The 19,730-nt window shown below is 41.0% G+C and overlaps 1 protein-coding gene across 1 annotated transcript in view; it reads right to left on the bottom strand.

Annotated features, from left to right (window-relative positions):
* The window catches only part of CFAP47 (cilia and flagella associated protein 47), a 2,216,809-nt gene that overhangs the window by 1,469,364 nt on the left and 727,715 nt on the right, over positions 1-19,730 (bottom strand). The window contains exon 38 of the mRNA XM_069204610.1: positions 8,915-9,065. Coding sequence (XP_069060711.1) covers positions 8,915-9,065 — 151 coding nt within the window. The remainder of the gene's footprint in view (positions 1-8,914; positions 9,066-19,730) is intronic.

Here is a 19,730-nt window from a genome sequence, read left to right as displayed (position 1 = left end):
CCTATGTTTCTGCACCATATACCAATGTGACCTGTAATTACCCCAGAGCAAACAGTGGGCAGTCTTCAGGAGACAAGACGTTTGATGCTACAACTTCACAACTTACTATCTCGAGCTGCCGATGCTCTTATGTGTTAAGCATTTAATGTCATTTGCCACTACCTCAGCCTCGATACATCAACCATAACTGCAACATAGCCCTAACACTGTGCACCCACTATATTCATATACAATTATTTTAACTGAAGTAATCAAACCTTGATAATAAGACTAACAATACATTGAGTTAGACAAAAATACAATATATTAAATTTTTAGTACTTTAAATGTGATTAAATTAGTAAGTAGCCTTACGATGGTCCTAATCTTACCCTACAATAAGCTCCATTAAATATATTACATTTTGTTACTACCCTACAGTTCAATTCATCAAAAATCTGTATTATATATTACTAATAATCAAAGGTACAAACTATAGCAAAGTTAAAAACATGACTTTGCACAAACAAGTGCACATAGCATTACGACAGCGCAGAGCACTTTTGAGAAAATAACCAAACAAACATACAGAACTCTGCATAAGTTAATAGTCGTAATAAGTGAAGAACGGGAATACGCCTTCTAAAATTGCTATGCTTTCAAAGGGGAATTCAAAATCTCCTAGAAAGCAACTCATTAAATTTGCAGAAAAATATAAAATACAACATCTGTTAGGAAAACCCCAAAATGTACGGATGATTGACGGAATGCGTAACAAATCAAACATTCACCCCCAATCACAGATCAGGGTTAAATCCATCTATTTTTGCATATCATGTCTGTTAGAAATGTCTTTGGTTGGCAGTGAGGTTACCCCCTGTCCAAGCAAGGACCCTCACTCTAGTCAGGGTAAAAGAGAATCACCCTCAGCTAACCCTAGCTCACCCCCTTGGTAGCTTGGCACGAGCAGGCAGGCTTAACTTTAGAGTGCTAGGTGTAAAGTATTTGTACGAACACAAACAGTAACTTAATGAAAACACTACAAAATGACACAACACAGGTTTAGAAAAATAGAAAATATTTATCTAAACACAACAAGACAAGACCAAAACGACAAAAATCCACCATACACAAGTCAAGTTATCAATTAAAAACCAAAAAGAGTCTTCATGTGATTTTAAACAAAACACTAACGCTGTTAGCGTGAAATGTACCTGGGTGCGCTAAAAATAACCCTGCATGGGCGAGTGTGCGTCAAAAGGGGCTTGCGATGCGTCTATATCACTCACAAGCGAGACCGTGTGACGTTTCTCATTCGGTCGGGTTGGCGTGTGTCATTTCTTCTCTCCGCTGGAGAGCGATGTGTCGATCCAAACAGCACTCTTGGGTCCGTTGTTTTTACACACCCAGCGATGTATGCATCAGAAATTCTGCCGCACAATGATTAAAAAACCACACAGCACAGGTTGCGATCTCACCAGCCTCCGTCAGCGATGCTTGAGTGTCATTTCTCCAGCCGCGTGCATCGATCTTCCAGCCACGCTGTAAACAAGCGTCGATTTCAGCCACGAAGCTGGTGGCGCGTCAATTTTTCAGCCGCATCTTAGAGTTGCATCGGTCTTTTCCCAGCATGGCGGTCTGTGTGTGGATTTCTTACTCTTGTTCTGACAGCTTCTCCTTTCAGGGTCCGGGGAACTGGATCGGCACCACCTGGTAGGGTAGTAGTGTCAGTAGAGGCTCCAGGTCCTGGCAGAGAGAAGTCTTTGCTGTCCCTGAGACTTCAACAACAAGAGGCAAGCTCTAGTTCAAGCCCTTGGAGAGTTGTTCACAAGCAGGAAGGCACACAAAGTCCAGTCTTTGTCCTCTTGCACAGGCAGAAGCAGCAACTGCAGGATAGCTCCACAAAGCATAGTCACAGCCAGGGAAGCTCTTCTCCAGGCAGAGGTTCCTCTTGGTTTCCATAAGTGTTGTAAAGTCTGTGGTTTTGGGTGCCCTTCTTATACCCATTTTGCCCTTTGAAGTAGGCTTACTTCAAAGAAATGTCTCTCTTGTTTGTGAAATCCTGCCTTGCCCAGGCCAGGCCCCAGACACACATCAGGGAGTTGGAGACTGCATTATTTGAGGGCAGGCACAGCCCTTTCAGGTGCAAAGAACCACTTCTCCCCTCCCTCTTAGCACAGATGGCTCATCAGGATATGCAAGCTACACCCCAGCTCACTTTGTGTCACTGTCTAGAGAGAGGTGCAAAGAGCCCAACTGTCAAACTGACCCAGACAGGGAATCCACAAACAGGCAGTCACAAAGATTGGTTTAAGTAAGAAAATGCTCACTTTCTAACAGTGGCATTTTCAAACACACAATCTTAAAATCAACTTCACTAAAAGATGTATTTTTAAATTGTGAGCTCAGAGACCCCAAACTCCATGTTTATCCGCACCCAAAGGTAATCTACACTGCAATCATATTTAAAGGTAGGCTCCATGTTAACCTGTGAGAGGGTTAGGCCTTGCAACAGTGAAAACCGAATTTAGCAGTATTTCACTGTCGGGACACATAAAACACATTAGTGTATGTCCTACCTTACCATACACTGCACCCTGCCCATCAGGCTACCTAGGGCCTACCTTAGGGGTGTCTTACATGTAAGAAAAAGGAAGGTTTAGGCCTGGCAAGTGGGTACACTTGCCAAGTCGAATTTGCAGTTCAAAACTGCACACACAGACACTGCAGTGGCAGGTCTCAGCCATGTTTACAGAGCTACTATTGTGGGTGGCACAACAAGTGCTGCAGGCCCACTAGTAGCATTTGATTTACAGGCCCTGGGCACCTCTAGTGCACTGTACTAGGGACTTACCAGTAAATCAAATATGCCAATCATGGATGTACCAATTACATACACATTTTGTATAAGAACACTTGCACTTTAACACTGGTTAGCAGTGGTAAAGTGCCCAGAGTAACAAAAACAGCAAAAACAGAGTCCAGCACACATCAACAACCTGGGAAGCAGAGGCAAAAAGTTAAGGGAGACCACGCCAAGGATGAAAAGTCTAACAATGTCATTCCAGTTTGGATCCAGTCATATGGCAGTCAGTCGACCTTGCACCCCATGGGAGCAGTCCACCCTGAACTGCCTGGCCAGGTCCTCCCTGATTTGCATAACTGAACCCTAGCTTTCACCTATTGTCCGAGTAATATGTCCGAATCAGTAACATCAGCAGAGAAGGGCAACGAGAACGCAGTGTATTTTTGTGGCTGTCTGCCTGAGAAGGTAGTTCATTGATGAAAAAATACACTGGAAATTATTTCCACTTACAATGAAACACATCCTCATACATAATATAAATACCCATAGTTTAAAATTAGAATGTATAGATTTTAAATTATTTATCTAATTAAGTGTATTCCCATCTGGAGTGAAACATGTTTCTTTTGCTCCCTAAGACATCATTTTATCCTCAACTTCCAAAAATAGGTAAATAGTGCTGCAGTTACTGCAAAATATAATCTGGAGTGTTGTCCACGTGTTAAATATTTCAGCAAAATGGTTGTTTAAGCATTCACTTGAAAGATGTCAATAATTTACAAACTGTAGAAATAGATGTTACAAGTTTACAAAGAGACAAAATATATGAAGCATGTTTGCAATCCATTGTCAGTTTTCTTCTCTGCGCTCCCTATGCCACCAGTAATCAGCGAGTAATCCATGCCAGGTCACAAAAGGTTTTCTCAATTACAGAATGTTCATCACATGGACTAACTGAGCCATTAAAACTCCTTATACCTTCAGGAACTCCATCTATTGTCAGTATCGTGACTAAACATTTGTTCCATGATTTTTTGCAAACGACTTATTTTCCCATGATAAGCAGTGTCAATTGAAATGTTGTGAGCCTTGCTACCAAAATTAGTAATAAGAAGTGGCTACCTTTTATGGTATTGTAGTGGTATAGGAGACCTGGGCAATGCCAGATCACATTTGCAATCGATACACTTTTATTTCATTCCCAGCAGTTCAATTTTATTCATGTTGATAACCTGGTGATCAATGCATTTCTGTCACATGTTGGCAACAGTTAACATTGTATTTCATTTATTTTTTTAATGACGAGTTTTCCTATTCAAATGATAATGTTTGTGAACTGATTAATTGTATTGACAGTCTATCAATGTTGACAAAAATCACTTTTTTTGCCCCCGACTGGGTTATCTGCAACTATAATGCCTGCTTCAGAACAGAAGCTAAATATGTAGTTTACTCAAATACATGTCTAGCCATAGCTCCAATTCCCACGTTTCACAACAGAGGGGTTAACCTTGGCAATTTTGTTCTGGAACATGATTTAGGTAATATTCACGAGAGTGTAGATTCCACTTCGTCAGTAATTACTCCCTTTTTTGGTAGAGGGTGTTCGATGCTAATTGACTACATATTACAACCCCCTGGCTGCGGTGCTCGAGTCCTTTGCTCAAGACATGCAGTGCTCCCAAATGACGACATAGCCTAAGTAAAAAGAACAACAACTTGAGCCTTGCTTGCTAGTCAGTTCCACTGGTCAAAGCTCCATGAATATTATCAGTTCTGACATCACTACAGAGCAGTGGGTTCTTAATTCCTTCAAAAATTGACTACTGTGTTAATAAAATACATTTCCTTCACCTCCATCAAGTTCAGTTCAGAACTTCACAAAGTAGTTATTAAGCTGCAACGGGGTTCCGATTCATCCATTCAAATGGAACATCAGTTTATTGGCATCTTTGCTTGCAAACTTTTTAAAAAATCTAAGTGACGCTAATGTGTAACATTCTTGGTTAAATTGAATCATTGTTCTCGTTTTTAATTTAAGAAGGGGAATCGTAAAGAGACACAATGTTAATGACCAATATCCGTCCTTTACTCCACAAATAAGCGACAGAATTAGACTCGGCCAATGAGCGTGGTATTTTGAACCCCTGTTAATACAGGTTCAGAGGGGGTCTCGGTACAATGAAGCACTACTAAAATCTCCACTTAATCATTGGTAAATATAGCATAGCTAAGCACGACACACTGTACCTTGCCTTCATGGAGCTTTCATGCACATTTCATTGGGTTAATAAAGATAAATTATGGTTGCTGCTTCAAGACCTCTAGAAAGGGGACTTTATATATCATTGGTTCATTTTCTTTCAGTTCTCCATCGTAATCTGGCAGCCAGGGTCAGGATCGGCCCCAACAGTGAGTGCTCCAATTCATTCAGACTGGAACACGGTGTGAGCCAGGGATGCATCCTTGCCCTACTTTTGTTCATTCTGTACAGTAATAGCTTGATCTCATTTCTGGGGGAGCGAGAACAGTATCTGCTCATTATGAGTTCTACTGCCATCGCCACATTATTATGTGCAGACAGTGCTGAGCTGCGAGTTTGTACTCTGAAAAGTCTAAATAATTTGATGAAAGTATTCAATACCTTTATGACCGGCTTGATCTTGGCATTAATTATTCCAAGTCCCAGAGTGTGGTCCGGGTCTTGGAAAATATATGCACCACCTCTGTTAATAATAACAAGCTCTTGATGCTGTCCAGTTTTCCATATCTAGACGTAATTAGACATTACCCAACGTTGGCATATTTATATAACAGCAAGGCGCCAAAAAAGTACTCAATCTGCAGGAGCTCACTTTTGACAGCCCAACAACCATGTGCAAGCAGGATAAATTATTGGTAAAGAGGTGTTTTCTTGATAGTTTGATGTTTTCCCTAACAAGACATCTTCTAAGTAAACCTACCATATATCTATATGTAATGTTTAAGACCACTGCATTCATTGAACCCTACCTGTTACTCAGCATAGGTCATTGGGAGTGGGTGCTACTATTCAGATCTGATTCAATAAGAAACTTGTGTTGTCAATTTGGCAGTGTGAGAGCAACAGTTTGCTCTTGTGAAGATTTTTCTAAACATGCAAAAACAACATGGTGATGGATGAAATGCTTGAATTTATCTCAGACACTGGCAATCACTCGAGCCACATCCTAATCCATCGCTTTTTGCCCACCATGCAACCCCAGTTTGGACCCAGTCACATGCAAATCAGTCTTGACCCTGCTCAACACTTGAACAGTCCTGCCCGAACTGCCAGGTCTGGTCCTTCCTGGATCGAAAACAAGTATCCTGAGACCATTTTCAGGACATCGCCCCTCATCAACCAGGCTAGCTTGAATCCAGTGGCACAGTGAGCCCACTGGGTCCTGTGCTCGCTATACCACTGGATTCAAGCTAGCCTGGGAGGGACTAGCCTGGCAGTTTGGGTTGGACTGTTCCCATGGAGAGCAGGGTCGACTGATTTGCGTATGGCTGGGCACAAACTGAAATGGCATGTCGTGCAAAAAAAATATGGATTCAACACATATCTGTGACTGGGGTGAATGTTTGATTTGTTCCCCATTCGATCCATCATCTGTTCTTTTTGCATTTTTCTCCCTAAGTGGGAAGGGTATGCCTAGATGTGGGTCCCATGCTTGCTATGCCACTAAATTCAAGCTAGCTTGATTGATGAGGGGTGATACACTAAACCTGATTGCAGGATGCTTGTGCTGCTTTGAGCAGCTCTGCTAATCCCTTTATAGTATTTCCTGTAATCATAGCCCACTTAGCTAGTTACTTCACTGAGATTTCCAACCAGATATTTGTTTCCGTTTGTGGTCCAGAACAGGTATGGCTGAAGACAGATGTGGCAGGAGGATGTGCAATGAAGGACTTTGTTACATCCCATAATATCGGAGTGTCATTTTGATATGTAAAGAAGTGATCATAGTATGTAGCTATTTGGGACGTGTGGCTGTGCACTAGGTTAGAGTCCTCCAATTGGCCAGCTGCATTGTGGCTCATCATCTTCAATTATTCAATACTAGTTCAGTTAGTGATAGCTGGTCTATGGCCTGGTATAGGAGTAGGTGATAAATGAGACCTGTAGCAGATTTGTTTAATGTGAGTATAACAGGATTAGGCAGCATAAAGGAGTTTTTGTGCAGCCTGTAGACACAACAATTGGCTTCCAGCAGCTCAGCCTTATGATGTTAGTACTATTGTGGGTTAAGAGGGAAATATAGTAATTGACCTTACTATATAATACCAATCCTAGCCATAAGTCAGTCCTTCATGACTTTCCTAGATATAGAAAGTAGTGTACCAGTTTGGCTTTACCAGATCGGTAGGCTGTCAGCTGTACATTCGACTTGAAGGTGCCACTATCATTTGTGGCTCTATGCCAGGGTCGTGGGGGATTTAGTTATCTCGGAAACAGTCATGTTATCAGCAACTTTTTGAAGTGTATATGCTCAGAATGCATCAAATCTTTGCTGGTGGTGAGTTCCGTAGCTTGACTTCTTATACTTATAAAGCAGTGCCTCCCATGGATTTCTTATAGTAAAGTGGCATGATGATTCATGGTGCAAACCTGGAGCAGAATGCCCTATTTTGTTTATATTGCTTGAATTTCACTTGTAGATATATTGGCCATTTTCCTTGGGATGCTCTGTGCAAGATGCAAAGGGCCTTGAACTTTGAAGGTGGAGTGACTGCAAGACTGGAGTCATGCAGCTTCATTGGTAAACATGGAGGAGGAGGATTGCAGCAATATTTTGATTTGGTTCCACTTTGAGTTTGATGAAACTGGGTGTAGCAAGAATGTTGGCATAATTAGGCTTGGAGATTATGAGTGTGAGGATAGCATGTATCTTTTGGTGGTATCTTAAGTTTGGGAAGATGCAATGCATTGTTTTTAATTTGTAGAAGGTGCTCTCTGTTATGTTGTTTGGCACATGGTGTCAAGTAGAGGTGTGACTATGGTTACTCCTAGGGTTCTTGCTTCTTTTTATGTTGTTGGATGGACCTCAAGGTCCTTGTGCTTTATGGATGTAGGCTGGTATTTATGCCACTGGCCTCAGGTCATGATCTTGGTGTATAGTGTTGAGCTCTAGGTGGCTACTCATCATCCATGTATTTATGGTGTAAATGCAGATGTCAGATTTTGAGCTCTAGATGTCTTCTGGGCCATTCATTTTTAGAATGCTTTGTGCCACATCTTTATAGTTAAAACAGGTGAGACTGAATTATTTGATCAGATCCTTTAAAGGGGTTAAGTAGATTGTGAATAGAAGAGGCGATATGATGAACACCTAAAGGATGCCACAACGCTATTGGATGTGAGGAACTGATGAAAATGGTGGTAAATACAAAGCTGGTCCAGTCTGCTTATAATAATGTTTAACAAAACTGATGGATAAGAGGTTGAGTGATGCAGGGGTGTAAGAGGTGGTCTTGACTGACGCCAGCAGAAACATGGGGCTCCATTAATAACCCATCATAATTTAAAAGTTTATGTTACTTTTTGTATGCAACACAAACACAAAAACACACAATAGGGGAACCCAAGTGAAAAAGAAGTGCATTTCAATTGTGTAAGAATGGAAGGCAGCTGGAAATCCAACTACAGTGCACCCTAAAAGCATAGACTGGCATGTCCTAGTGCGTTTTTTTCTTCAAAAATAAACATTGAACATGCATCTCCAAATTCCATAGCAATATTTTACTGGCAATTATGTAGGAATTGGAAACTCAACAACTTGATGTAAATGAAAATATTAGCTAACCTTGGAATCTAAGCGCCTTAACAATGTCATGGGAGAAAAAAACCTAACACCCTTTTACAACCTCAGAAAATGAACATTTTCCAAATATATAACAATTAGAAAAGCCGTATAGACGAAGAAAGAATTTCAAATATTATTCTATAAATATAATTTGTAAATGCTATTAAAATTATATAAAGACAAATCTTATTTTACTAGAAATATTTTGGGTTCAAAGCTCTTTTATTAGATAGAAAAGACAGGAACATTCACTTAAACATTATTTAGAAAGTACCATGAACTTCATAAATGTATGACTTACATTGGTTTCAATGCTGTTAATTTGAGCTTTCAACGAGAATGCCATTGTAGTACCGCCAGCTCCATTTATAGGACTAGAAACAAGAATCAGTGTTGCATCGGTAGAATGCACAAAACGACAGGTAAATTCCAGGCTTACGCCTACTTGGCTCCTGGTAAAAAAGAATAGAAAGGAGGATTACAAAGCACTTCAGCACAGAAATTATATAGCTAGTAACATGAACACTTTAACAGCTTCGATGAAATGGATATTCTCAAATGAAAGGAAAATTAGCCTAAACTCTCAAAATAGTGGCCTTGATCAGACTGTAATACATTACAACTACCAATAACTCACTATCTAATACTAATCAAAGTACAATGTGGGAAAATGCTTCTTTTTGCATGCTCAACCCAATTTTTTCTGGACTGATGCTGCTAGTTTTTGGGCTCCATACACTAGGGCACGGTTAGCCATGTCCCAGTGCATGCGCTCTAACCCGTCAAACATGTCAAAGTTGACTACACTACTTATTTGCATTTCTAACTTACCTATAAGTCCCTAGTATGTGGACCAAAGTGTTCCCAGGGCCAATAAGTTAAATGCCCTTAGTGGACTCCAACACATATTGTAACACCAGTAAAGTGACCGTGCAAAGCAAGCATGTCTCCAGTCCTCCCCCTGCAACTTGGGTAGACAGTTTTAAATGTGCCAATTCAACCTGGCAAAATAAATCTTTGTAAGATCTAATGCTTCATTTTTAATATTTATATGTCACCCCTAAGGTAGTCCTTAAATGGCAATAGGGCAGGGTGCATGGTATTCAAAACGTATAGCATATTTATTTAAGTGTTTTACATGTCCTGGCAGTGAATAATTCCCAGAGTGGTTTTGGTCAAGTTGGATTATATAATACTGTTTTAAAGACGGCACTTTTTGAAAGTTGTCACTTTTCCCACCTGTGCAATGTTACCCGAGAGCTGAATGGCTCCTTTGATGTGTGAGGATGCTCCCAGGGCTGAGACATGATGATCATTTAGGGAGTTCCCAGGAACAAAATTATCTTCCTATCTTGCCTGTCACAAGAAGATATAGCTTACACCTGGACCTCCCTTCTCTATTGTCCTACTTCCCAGCCAGCCTTCAATCCCAATGGGAAAGGAGTTTTCACCTGAACCAGTTTTGAGTGAACACAGGAGTTGCTAATTTCCCTGGCCACACATCTGGATGGGCACAGGTAGCTCTGCACAGAGCAAGAAATGTTCTCTCATGTCGATTTTAGACAGAGAGGGGCACTAAGGGATAGAATAGATTACAGTACAACATACAGGAAGTGCTGCAAAAGTGGGAGGGGTCACCCTTGGGATGAGATCCCCCTTTGGTTAGGGGGAGACAAGGAGTTTTTCCCACCAACCGGATGGCACTTGGCATAAATGAGCCAACCCCAGTACTCTATTCAGAACACCAATGGAACACAGAAGGATGACTAGTGTGACCTGTGAGGAGACACCCCCCCCCCCTCCTCAGGGCTGGACCTGCTCCCACTTGGGACCAGGACATAGAAGTCGACTCCAAAGATCAGTTGGCTGACCTCCTGCTAAGCTATAAGAACTTAAAAGCTACAAGAAGTCCAGTTTTCTGAAGAGCCCAGCTGACCAGTTCTACTGGACCAGCTATGGACCCTGCTGCTGGCTTCTACTGGAGTGAAACCTGGCCTGTAAGTAGTGTCCCTAAGGTCCTGGGGCTAATAGATAAGTGTCAGTGCTCTCCTCCTGTCTAACTCTAAAAGCTAGGCATTTGAAATATTTTCAAAGATTTTTGTCTGACGAATCGGCAGAAGACTGGAACCAACCTGCCAAGTCAATCCAATGAAGGTGTGTTGCCGCACCTGCTCTCAGTGTCCTGCTTCGTTGCGGTCGGCCTTAACTTTTGACTTTGACCTGGTCTAGTGCAACCAGTAGCCCACAGTTAGCGCTTTGTCCCTCTGGGTGCTAAAACTTAATTTAAACTCTAGAAAATCATATCTCCGGTTCCCCTAATTGAATTTTTGTTGTTTTGGTCTCATTGCATTCATTAAAATATTCTCCATTATTATAAATTGGAGTGGGGTTTTTGTTGTGTTTTTGAATTTTTAGTACTTAGTTAAGCAGGTCTGCCCTGTGCCATAGCTATGAGGGCTTGAGCTCATGTTCAAATTAATGAAAGTTTTCCTAGGTCTAACAAGGATAGTGCCATTAGTACCTGTGGTGGACTACTATCAACCCCTGACTAATAATCCACTTTCTCACGACAGCCAACAGACATCTGCTGAGTTACTAATATTTATCAAACACTTGAAATATATTACTGGATATGTTTCAACACACATATGTTTACATCCAATACCTCAACTATGACAAATCAGAATCTTAATACTGACGTTAAATATATTGCTTGGATTAATTGTCCTTGAAATTTCAAAAGAGACGACTGGAAGCAATATGAAGTGATGTTCCTCTAACAGTTCCATTGGATTAGACACTTTATGAGTTAATTGTCCAAACAAGAAAAATGAAACTGAAACCTTTATTAGTTTGAAGATGAAACAGGGAGGCTTGTAAAACATACACATTTTGGGACATGGGCTAGGATTGTGATTTAGCCAGGTATGAAGATGACTGTTAGAATGGTTTGGTTCTATGTTCCCTGAAAATATCCTTTAATATTAAACTCATCTTGTTTCAGGAGAGTTACAGAATTCTTAAAACAAAATCTAACAGAAGAGCCTCGTTATCAGGTCAGCACAAGCTGTGTACCAACTTTAGTTTTCTGTCCCAAACAGCTGCTTTATTGGCTAGCAGACAAATTCCGTCCATGTCAGTGTGAAAATAGCCACATCACCAACCATACCCAGCTTTGTTGATGCCTCTTAGAAGCCCTAGTGGTAGCAGATTCTTCTTCTGGTTACTATTTCGCTTTGGATCCTATAATCCTAAAACCTAGATTACTGCCTTCCATGCACGGGCTGAATGCAGAGAGGAGGGCGGAAGTAGGTAAAGGGTGAGGGTGTGTAGTGAAGCAGGTTCAGATAAACATCAACCTGTCTTGATTGGTGTTGCTGGAGCTCTGGGGTAATTTGAAGGAAGGTGAGTGAGCATTCTATTATCGGGTTCTTTAAGCGGTCTTCATTGAAGGCACATTTGCTGCTTCCTGGAGGGAATATCCAGTGGTGCTCCCAGTTTACTCAGGTGACGATTGCTACTACTGGTGCCCTCAGTATGAGTTGTAAATCCAAATTAGCAGTAGTCTTGGTAGGGCTGCATGCCATTCAGCACAGGAGGGGAATTCACTCTCTTCAGCACAGTTGATAAACTGTATGGGATTACAGGTTCCCTACCTATGTTGTCTGCTGTGCCCAGGGCTGTTTCCTTGCTTTGCAGGCTCCCACACTGCAGTACTTTGTTATGGACGAGTGCAAAGCGCTCCGTCCCGTTCTGTAATCTCTCTTTGGGCTTCCAACCACGCCCATGTCACGTCAGTCTCTTTTATTGGTTTGTGGGCTTGCCTTTTAAAATGCACTTGCTTTCATTTGTGAAAGGCATGCATACGTTATGCCTTTTCCAGTGTTTAGCCCACCTACACAGCACCGGTAAGCTACTAAAAACATACGAGGCTCGATGTTTACAGCATGGTGTCCGGACTACTTTATCTGTTTATTTTCCATGCAGCACGACCTCGCTGCATTTTACATAGTGCGATTGCCCTGCGTTTTTTTTCTTCTTTACAACCCTAATAGCTCTAACTTGAGCAAATGCGAGACCCATTGCATTGAAAATGCTTTTTTCATTACTCAAGGAAATGGATTCAAAGAGATGGGTCATGTGACCAATACAAACCATTCTTTAAGTAATCGAAGACTGCATAACAATATGCTCAACCACTAACATTTAAGCTATTCCAACTGTTAGTGTATCTACAAAGAGGACTGTTTGACATGAAATGTAATCACTGAATGCGTACATTAAAATACTCTTATTATGTGCGAGGTTATATTGACTACTTTTCAAATGGTGATTATACAACTGCATGTGGAATAGCACATTGAATACCACATGCTGCTTTGGTGCTCTATCTGGTTGTGTGGTTCATATTATGATTTTTCCAGCTAAACGTAGCCAGGAAAACAAGCACCTCCAACTTACCCACGGTAGCATGCCCAGCAGTGTGTATGAAAGAAAAACCTGTTCCTAGATATTGAAGTAGTTGTTAGAAGCCTAATTAACAACTCATTTCTTAATGGCACAGACTAGCGCCTCATTCTCAATGATCAGCAATTAGGATTCTGCGGCACACGGTCAACTCTGGCATATATCAGAATACCTTATATAGTGGTCTTCAATGATGGCAAAAAAAACAGGTTCGACTTTTCAAGACCTTTTTGCGGTCTTAGACACAATGAACCATATTTTTCTGTGATAAAGGCTTAAGGATTGGGCAGATTCACCAGGGCTAGCCCTTCAATTGATTTTACCTTTCATTAATAATCATAGTAAGCAGATACATGAACGATCCTCATACAAAGTGCTGTGTGGAGTATGGCCTCTTATACACTGCAATATCACAATTGAAGTAGACTATGAGAAACGCTGAATAATTACTCTCTCCATTAAGTCGAATTCTTGCCAAAGATGTGAATATGAATGTGCCAGCTCCTCTCATCTTATTAAAAAGAAAAGAAAAGAAAAGCAGTATAGTATTTCTGAAGTGATATTTCATTTTTTTTAATGAATTAAATGTTGCTCCCCTGCCCTGGTTCTCAGTAGCTGATTTTTTCTAAGACGTTTTAATATCTTTCATCGACCCACGTGAAGGGCATACATACATACACCAAGAAAAGCATATGAATGCACTGTTTTCATGGCAACTTTGTTGCCTTTATTGTTAAAATAATAATTGCTATTTGCTGGTTTAAAAAAATCTATTTTCAATGCTAAGGATATGTGGTAAGATTTTAGATATTTAGGAGTTAAAACGTCTGATTGATCTACCACAGAGGACTAGAATTAATTATGTGGTTGTTGTGTGACAAGCGTAAAATACAATTGAGGTACTATATTTTCTCAGGTTAGTATGAGAAAAGGCATATTCGACTTTTGTGTGCTCTATGTAAAACTGCAAAACAACAGACATATTTAAAAGCACCCAAAGGTGCTGATGATGTGGCACATTGATAAACCCACATTCAGTGGTAACTGTACCTTATCAGGTTCTTAGATTTTGCATGGTCTTTTACGGCAGAAAGACTCTAGGAAAATAAGTTAGCATACCTCACTTAGACTTTGTTTACATAACTGGAGATGTCTTGAAGGACTAGAAAAAAATATGTCTCTTGAAGATGGACACATATACAGCTCTAGACCTGAAGGATTGGCAAGGGAATAAAGATGTTTCACTTATGGAAAAACCTCATTTTGTAGAGTGGGATGCCTGCCACTGTCCTACTAAATAATTCAACAAACAACAATATAAAATATTGCCTGGAAGCCGCTGCCTTCTGTGGAAGTTTCAAGAATACACAGACTACACACTACAGTCACTGTGTTCATTAACCATGAAGGTTAAGAGTTCAGGTAAGAGAACCTGTAGTTGGCTGCAATCACAAGTTCCGGCAGTGGTTTAGGCAGGTTACTTCTTACTTCTCTCGAAGGATACTCCTCACTTTCTTCAGCTAGCCATCACAGTGAAAGTCATTGTGATATCACGTCTATTTTCTGCCATAGAGGTGTATATAAATTTTGTTTAAAAATATTCTCCAGTGTCGGCAAAGATAAGAGAAAAACTGTGCACTTCAACTTCTGGTCTTGAAACACCAAGACCACGCAGCTCCGGTACTACACTCCATTCATTATATCATCTGCCAGAGACACTGAAAGTTTATTTAAAGATTCTGTTCATTACCTATCAAATGTGCTGCAACATATGCCCACTGTTCATCAACAATTTACCTGGGACCTCATTCCAAACTTATTCTCCTTCCTTACTTAAAATAATGAAAACTTTGAGGAAGCTCACTTGAGTAGATTCTTTTCAGTCCCTCTTCTTCAAATGCAGTATGATTTTCCATGCACTTGTGAAAAAATATTTTTTGTGAAAAACAGGGTGATCGAATATCCAGTCAGGAACCATGCACATAAGTATCAACAACAATGTTCTGCATGGCTGGCTTATTTGCAAGAATAATTGAGTTCAGGCATAACGTTAAAAAATCATTGGAAAAATATTCACTTAAAGAAATAAAGAATACAGCATTTTTCTATTAGCCTTTTTAAATTAGATTAAGATAAGATTTATCTTTTTCCCCATCCTGTAGACCCAATATTTTTGGATATGTGTAAGGTGCTGCTCACATATTTAGAAAGAAAAATTGTGGCACATGCATTTATCATGTTTAAACATGATGCAGAAGGCAGAATGATGTGCACAAGCTAAAGAGTAAAATATGTACAAATATAATACACTTGTTTTAACCACAAAATAGTTCATAGTTATAGTTATTTTTCAATAATATGAATCTAATCAATCAATCAATCAGCTAAGGTGTTCTAAAATTTAGCTGCAAGGTAGGTGCAAGATCTCCCTTTAGCTGATGTGGTACGATGGGAACGACTGCTGGGAGGAGCGGAGAGGTCTAGCAGGGGAGTAAAACGGTTGCAGTGGTTGAGGTAGTAGGGTCCAAGGTTGTGGAGGGCTCTGTATGCATGTATGAGGAGCTTGAAGCTGATCCTTTTCTCGACGGGGAGCCAGTGGCGATCTCTCAGATATCCTGTGATGTGTACTCAGTGAGGGATGTTCAGGATGAGTCTAGCGGAAGCGTTCTGGAATTATGGTAGATTGCTCAGGTTCTTCTTTGTGGTTCTGGCATAGAGAGCATTGGCGTAGTCAAGTCTGCTTGTGATCAGGGTGTGTCATGGTTTTGCGGCAGTTGTTTAGGATCCATCTGAAGATCTTCAGTAGGAGTCGGAGGGTGTGGAAACAGGTGGAGGTGACAGAGTTGACCTGTCTTGTTATGGTGAGGGCAGAGTCGAGGACAATGCCGAGGATGCGTGCGTGGTCTGTCGGGGTGAGAGGGCTGCCAAGTGTTGAGGGCCACCAGGAATCGTCCCAGGCTGAGGAGGAGGGTCCCAGGATGAGGATCTTGGTCTTGTCAGTGGTCTTGTCGGACTTTAGCTTAAGGGAGCCCTCCTTCACCCAGGAGGGTTATTCAGTTATAATCATGGACATTTTGATTTCTAAGTTCTAGAATTGGATGGGGTCATCTTCAAGACAGGTACAATGAGCTGATTGAGATTGCCACTATATTGTTTGACACAGAGATACAAAAGATACAAGACAGGCCCAACTATCACTTAAAGATAATGTAAATACATTTAATGCAATAACACAGTGTGTTACATGATAACAAGCTTGCATTGCAAATAAAAAGAGTAGCATAACAGCACCCAAGCCCATGGCCTGGTAAACAAGCCTCAGACCAGCCAGAAGTATGGTTAAAAAAAGTGGTTGGAATGCTAGCAATTCTATGGCACAATTGAAACTGCTTACACATAGGAAGTGGAGTCGCTAGAGAGGGGACACCAAGTTTGGTCAGTACAAGGGCGACTCAAAGTGTCCAATGCGGGCACAGCCCCCCCCCCCTTTGGATGTCTCACCACCCTTCCTCTGGGGGAAGCTTTGTGACCCCTTTCTTTTGGTCACCCCCTGTGGAAGTCTCGGTCACCCTTGTCTTGACCCAATGGTCTGCCTTCTTTCCCAATTCTTTGGGAGAAAGTCAACCTAGGTCTACCAGATGTTGATGTAACTTATCACTGAAGCAGTTACTTAACAGGTGTTCCTTCATAAACAAATTATAAAGCCCATCATAGTCATGCACTCCACTGCCAGTTATCCAGACATCTAGTGTTTTGACTAAGTAGTCAACAAAATCAACCTAGTACTGGCTCGAGGTTTTGTGAGCCCCCCTGAACCTAATTTTGTACTCCTCAGTTGAGAATCCAAAGCCCTCAATCATGGTAGCCTTCATGAGGTCATAGGATTCTGCATCTTTACCAGAGAATGTGAGAAGTCTATCCCTACACTTACCAGCGAACAGTTCCCAAAGGAGACCTCCCCAGAGAGATCTGTTAAACTTTCTGGTTGCACAAGCCTTCTCAAAAGCTGTGAACCACTTGGTGAAATCCTTACCTTCCTCATACTTTGAGGCAATCCCTTTGGGGATTTTTTAGGATATCAGAATTCTCTCTTACCCTACACTTATGTTGCTGCCACCATGTATGGGTGCTACACACATTTCTGCTCTCTCCCTTTCTATAGCTAGGAGTGGTTGCTCCAAAGCTAACCTCTTGGCCATCCTTGCTAAAAGGATGTTCTCTTCATTGATGCTGCCCTCAATGCTCCCAGAGAAACTGGGCTCCCCTGTTGAAGATACAGATCCAGTAAGTACTATCCTTGGAGACAGAGGTCTGGGGACCCTGGTCTACCTAGCTAGGTGAGGGGGGGGGGGGGGAGGAGATCATCCACCTCATTGCTAACATATTCCCCTAATCATTTAGTGTGTATTTCTTCTATTGCTTGTGAATGGACAACAAATGCTTAACACTACCCTCTGATAAGCCTAACTGCTCGACCACACTACCACAAATAGAGCACTAATATTATCTATTATTGCCTCTGTCAAGCCTCTTGGGGAACCCCTGGACTTTGTGTCTCATTTTGATATAAAGTATACCGAGCTAGCTTCCTACATTGGCGGCAGCGGTGGGATAGACCAGTCAGTCCCACATTACCAGCCTGGCTGACATACAGGGGACATCCCCAAGATGCCCTTGGTGTGCATTTTTCAATAAATACCACCCTGGCATCAGTGTGGGTTTATTGAGCTGAGAAGTTTGATACCAAACTTCCCAGTATTCATTATAGCCATTATGGTGCTGTGGAGTTCGTAATGACAAACTCTCAGACCATATACTCAATATGGCTACCCTGCACTTGCAATGTCTAATGATTGACTTAGACATTGTAGGGGCATATTGCTCATGCAGCTATGCCCTCACCTGTGGTAGGGTGCATCCTGCCTGAGGGCTGTAAGGCCTGCTAGAGAGGTGACTTACCTATGCCACAGGCAGTGATTTTGGAGGCATGGCACCCTGAGAAAGGATGCCATGTAGACTTTGCCTTTTTCTCCCCACTAGCACACACAAGCAGTGAGGCTGTGTGCATGGGCTGAGTGAGGGGTCCCCCAGGGTGGCATAATACATGCTGCAGCCCATGGGGACCTTCCCTGGCCACAGGGCCCCTGGTACCTTTTACAAGGGACTTAACTGTGTGCCAGGGCTGTGCCAATTGTGGAAACAAAGGTATAGTTTTAGGGAAAGACACTGGTGCTGGGGCCTGGTTAGCAGGGTCCCAGCACACTTTCAATCAAAGTTTGCATCAACACAAGGCAGAAAGTGGGGGCCAACAGTGGCATTTTCCTACAAAATGCCAAACACTTACGTGGAATAGGAGGGAGCTACTGTGTCATGCCTTCAATCTATGGAATATTGGATCCTGTAGGCATGCAACAATAGTATGCTGCGCTCTGACAAATTTCTCAACTGCAGATCCACATAATATATGGTTAGAACTGAAAATGATTATACATAACTAATTGGGTATGCTAAAAATGGCACGCTCCAACTAGTCAGACTCAAACTTTCTTTCTAGATATAGAATTGTGGATCGTTTTTTTTTTTTTACATTCTATAATATACACTGAATTTTAAGAAATGTGCAACAAAACACTTTTCCTTGAATACATGTTTAAATAGATAATGTTTCAAACTATGTACTGTACTCCCATAAAAATATTTTTATTAATTATACATGATAAAACCCTTGAGGTATAGGTGATCCCACTAGTTTGATCTGTGGCCCAGTGTTGCCCCCCTAAAAATCATTTTTAGAAACGCCACTGCACATAGGCTATCTACCTAGTTTTGGAACTGCACTGCCTTCCGTGTGAAAAGCAGCTCCTTAATGAGAAATATATCCACTGTTTAATTGAATGGCTGGTGGTTCAAGAAGAACAACGTGAGGGACATCAAAGGTCAGAGTAAGCTCATTTGAACATAAACATTACAATTCTGTCACTTAAAATGAATCATGGAAACCCAGAGGAATACTAAACTGATTTCAGTATAGAGCCCTGGACAGAAATTTTAAAGTGGCATGCCTTTAGCAAAACAATATACTGAAGGTTCGTTCACCTTAGCTGGCCTGATGTACTGAAATCTTGGTTCTTTATAATTCTCTGTCCTCACTGACCAGTGTTGCACCTGGGATGTCAATTTTATTTTTTACTAATTATGTGGCTCCAATTTTAGACTCGCTAAAGCCCTGAATAGTTGCTGGGATAAGGAATATCTAGCTAAAGTGTTATTGAATGTTTATGTGAAGATATCCATATTTTTAATGTATACATTCTGGAGCAACTGTAATTGTCACTACATGCAATTTGGTATATTTTACAGATTTATTTTTTTAACTGTTTATATAGTTTATACAAAATAAAATAGAATATTAATTAGTGTGACCACTTGAGAAATAAATGTGTATTCAACCTGAGGGTCAAGGTTCTGAATCTCAGTAGAACAGACTTCCATGCTTCTGAGTAATAGTAAGACATAATATTCAAGCACCAGAGGTAATTATTTAGTTTCTGATGTGCACTATAAAAATATTATTCTACATGTACATGAAAGGTAGCAATGTAAGATGTGACACTTTTCTCTATACCACAAAGTGCTCCCTTAAAATTTTC

Source organism: Pleurodeles waltl, chromosome 8, assembly GCF_031143425.1.
Source record: "Pleurodeles waltl isolate 20211129_DDA chromosome 8, aPleWal1.hap1.20221129, whole genome shotgun sequence".
NCBI classification, from domain to species: Eukaryota; Metazoa; Chordata; class Amphibia; order Caudata; family Salamandridae; genus Pleurodeles; species Pleurodeles waltl.
The sequence above is the reverse complement of the archived record's forward strand: the minus strand, read 5'-3'. Positions and strand labels throughout refer to the sequence as shown.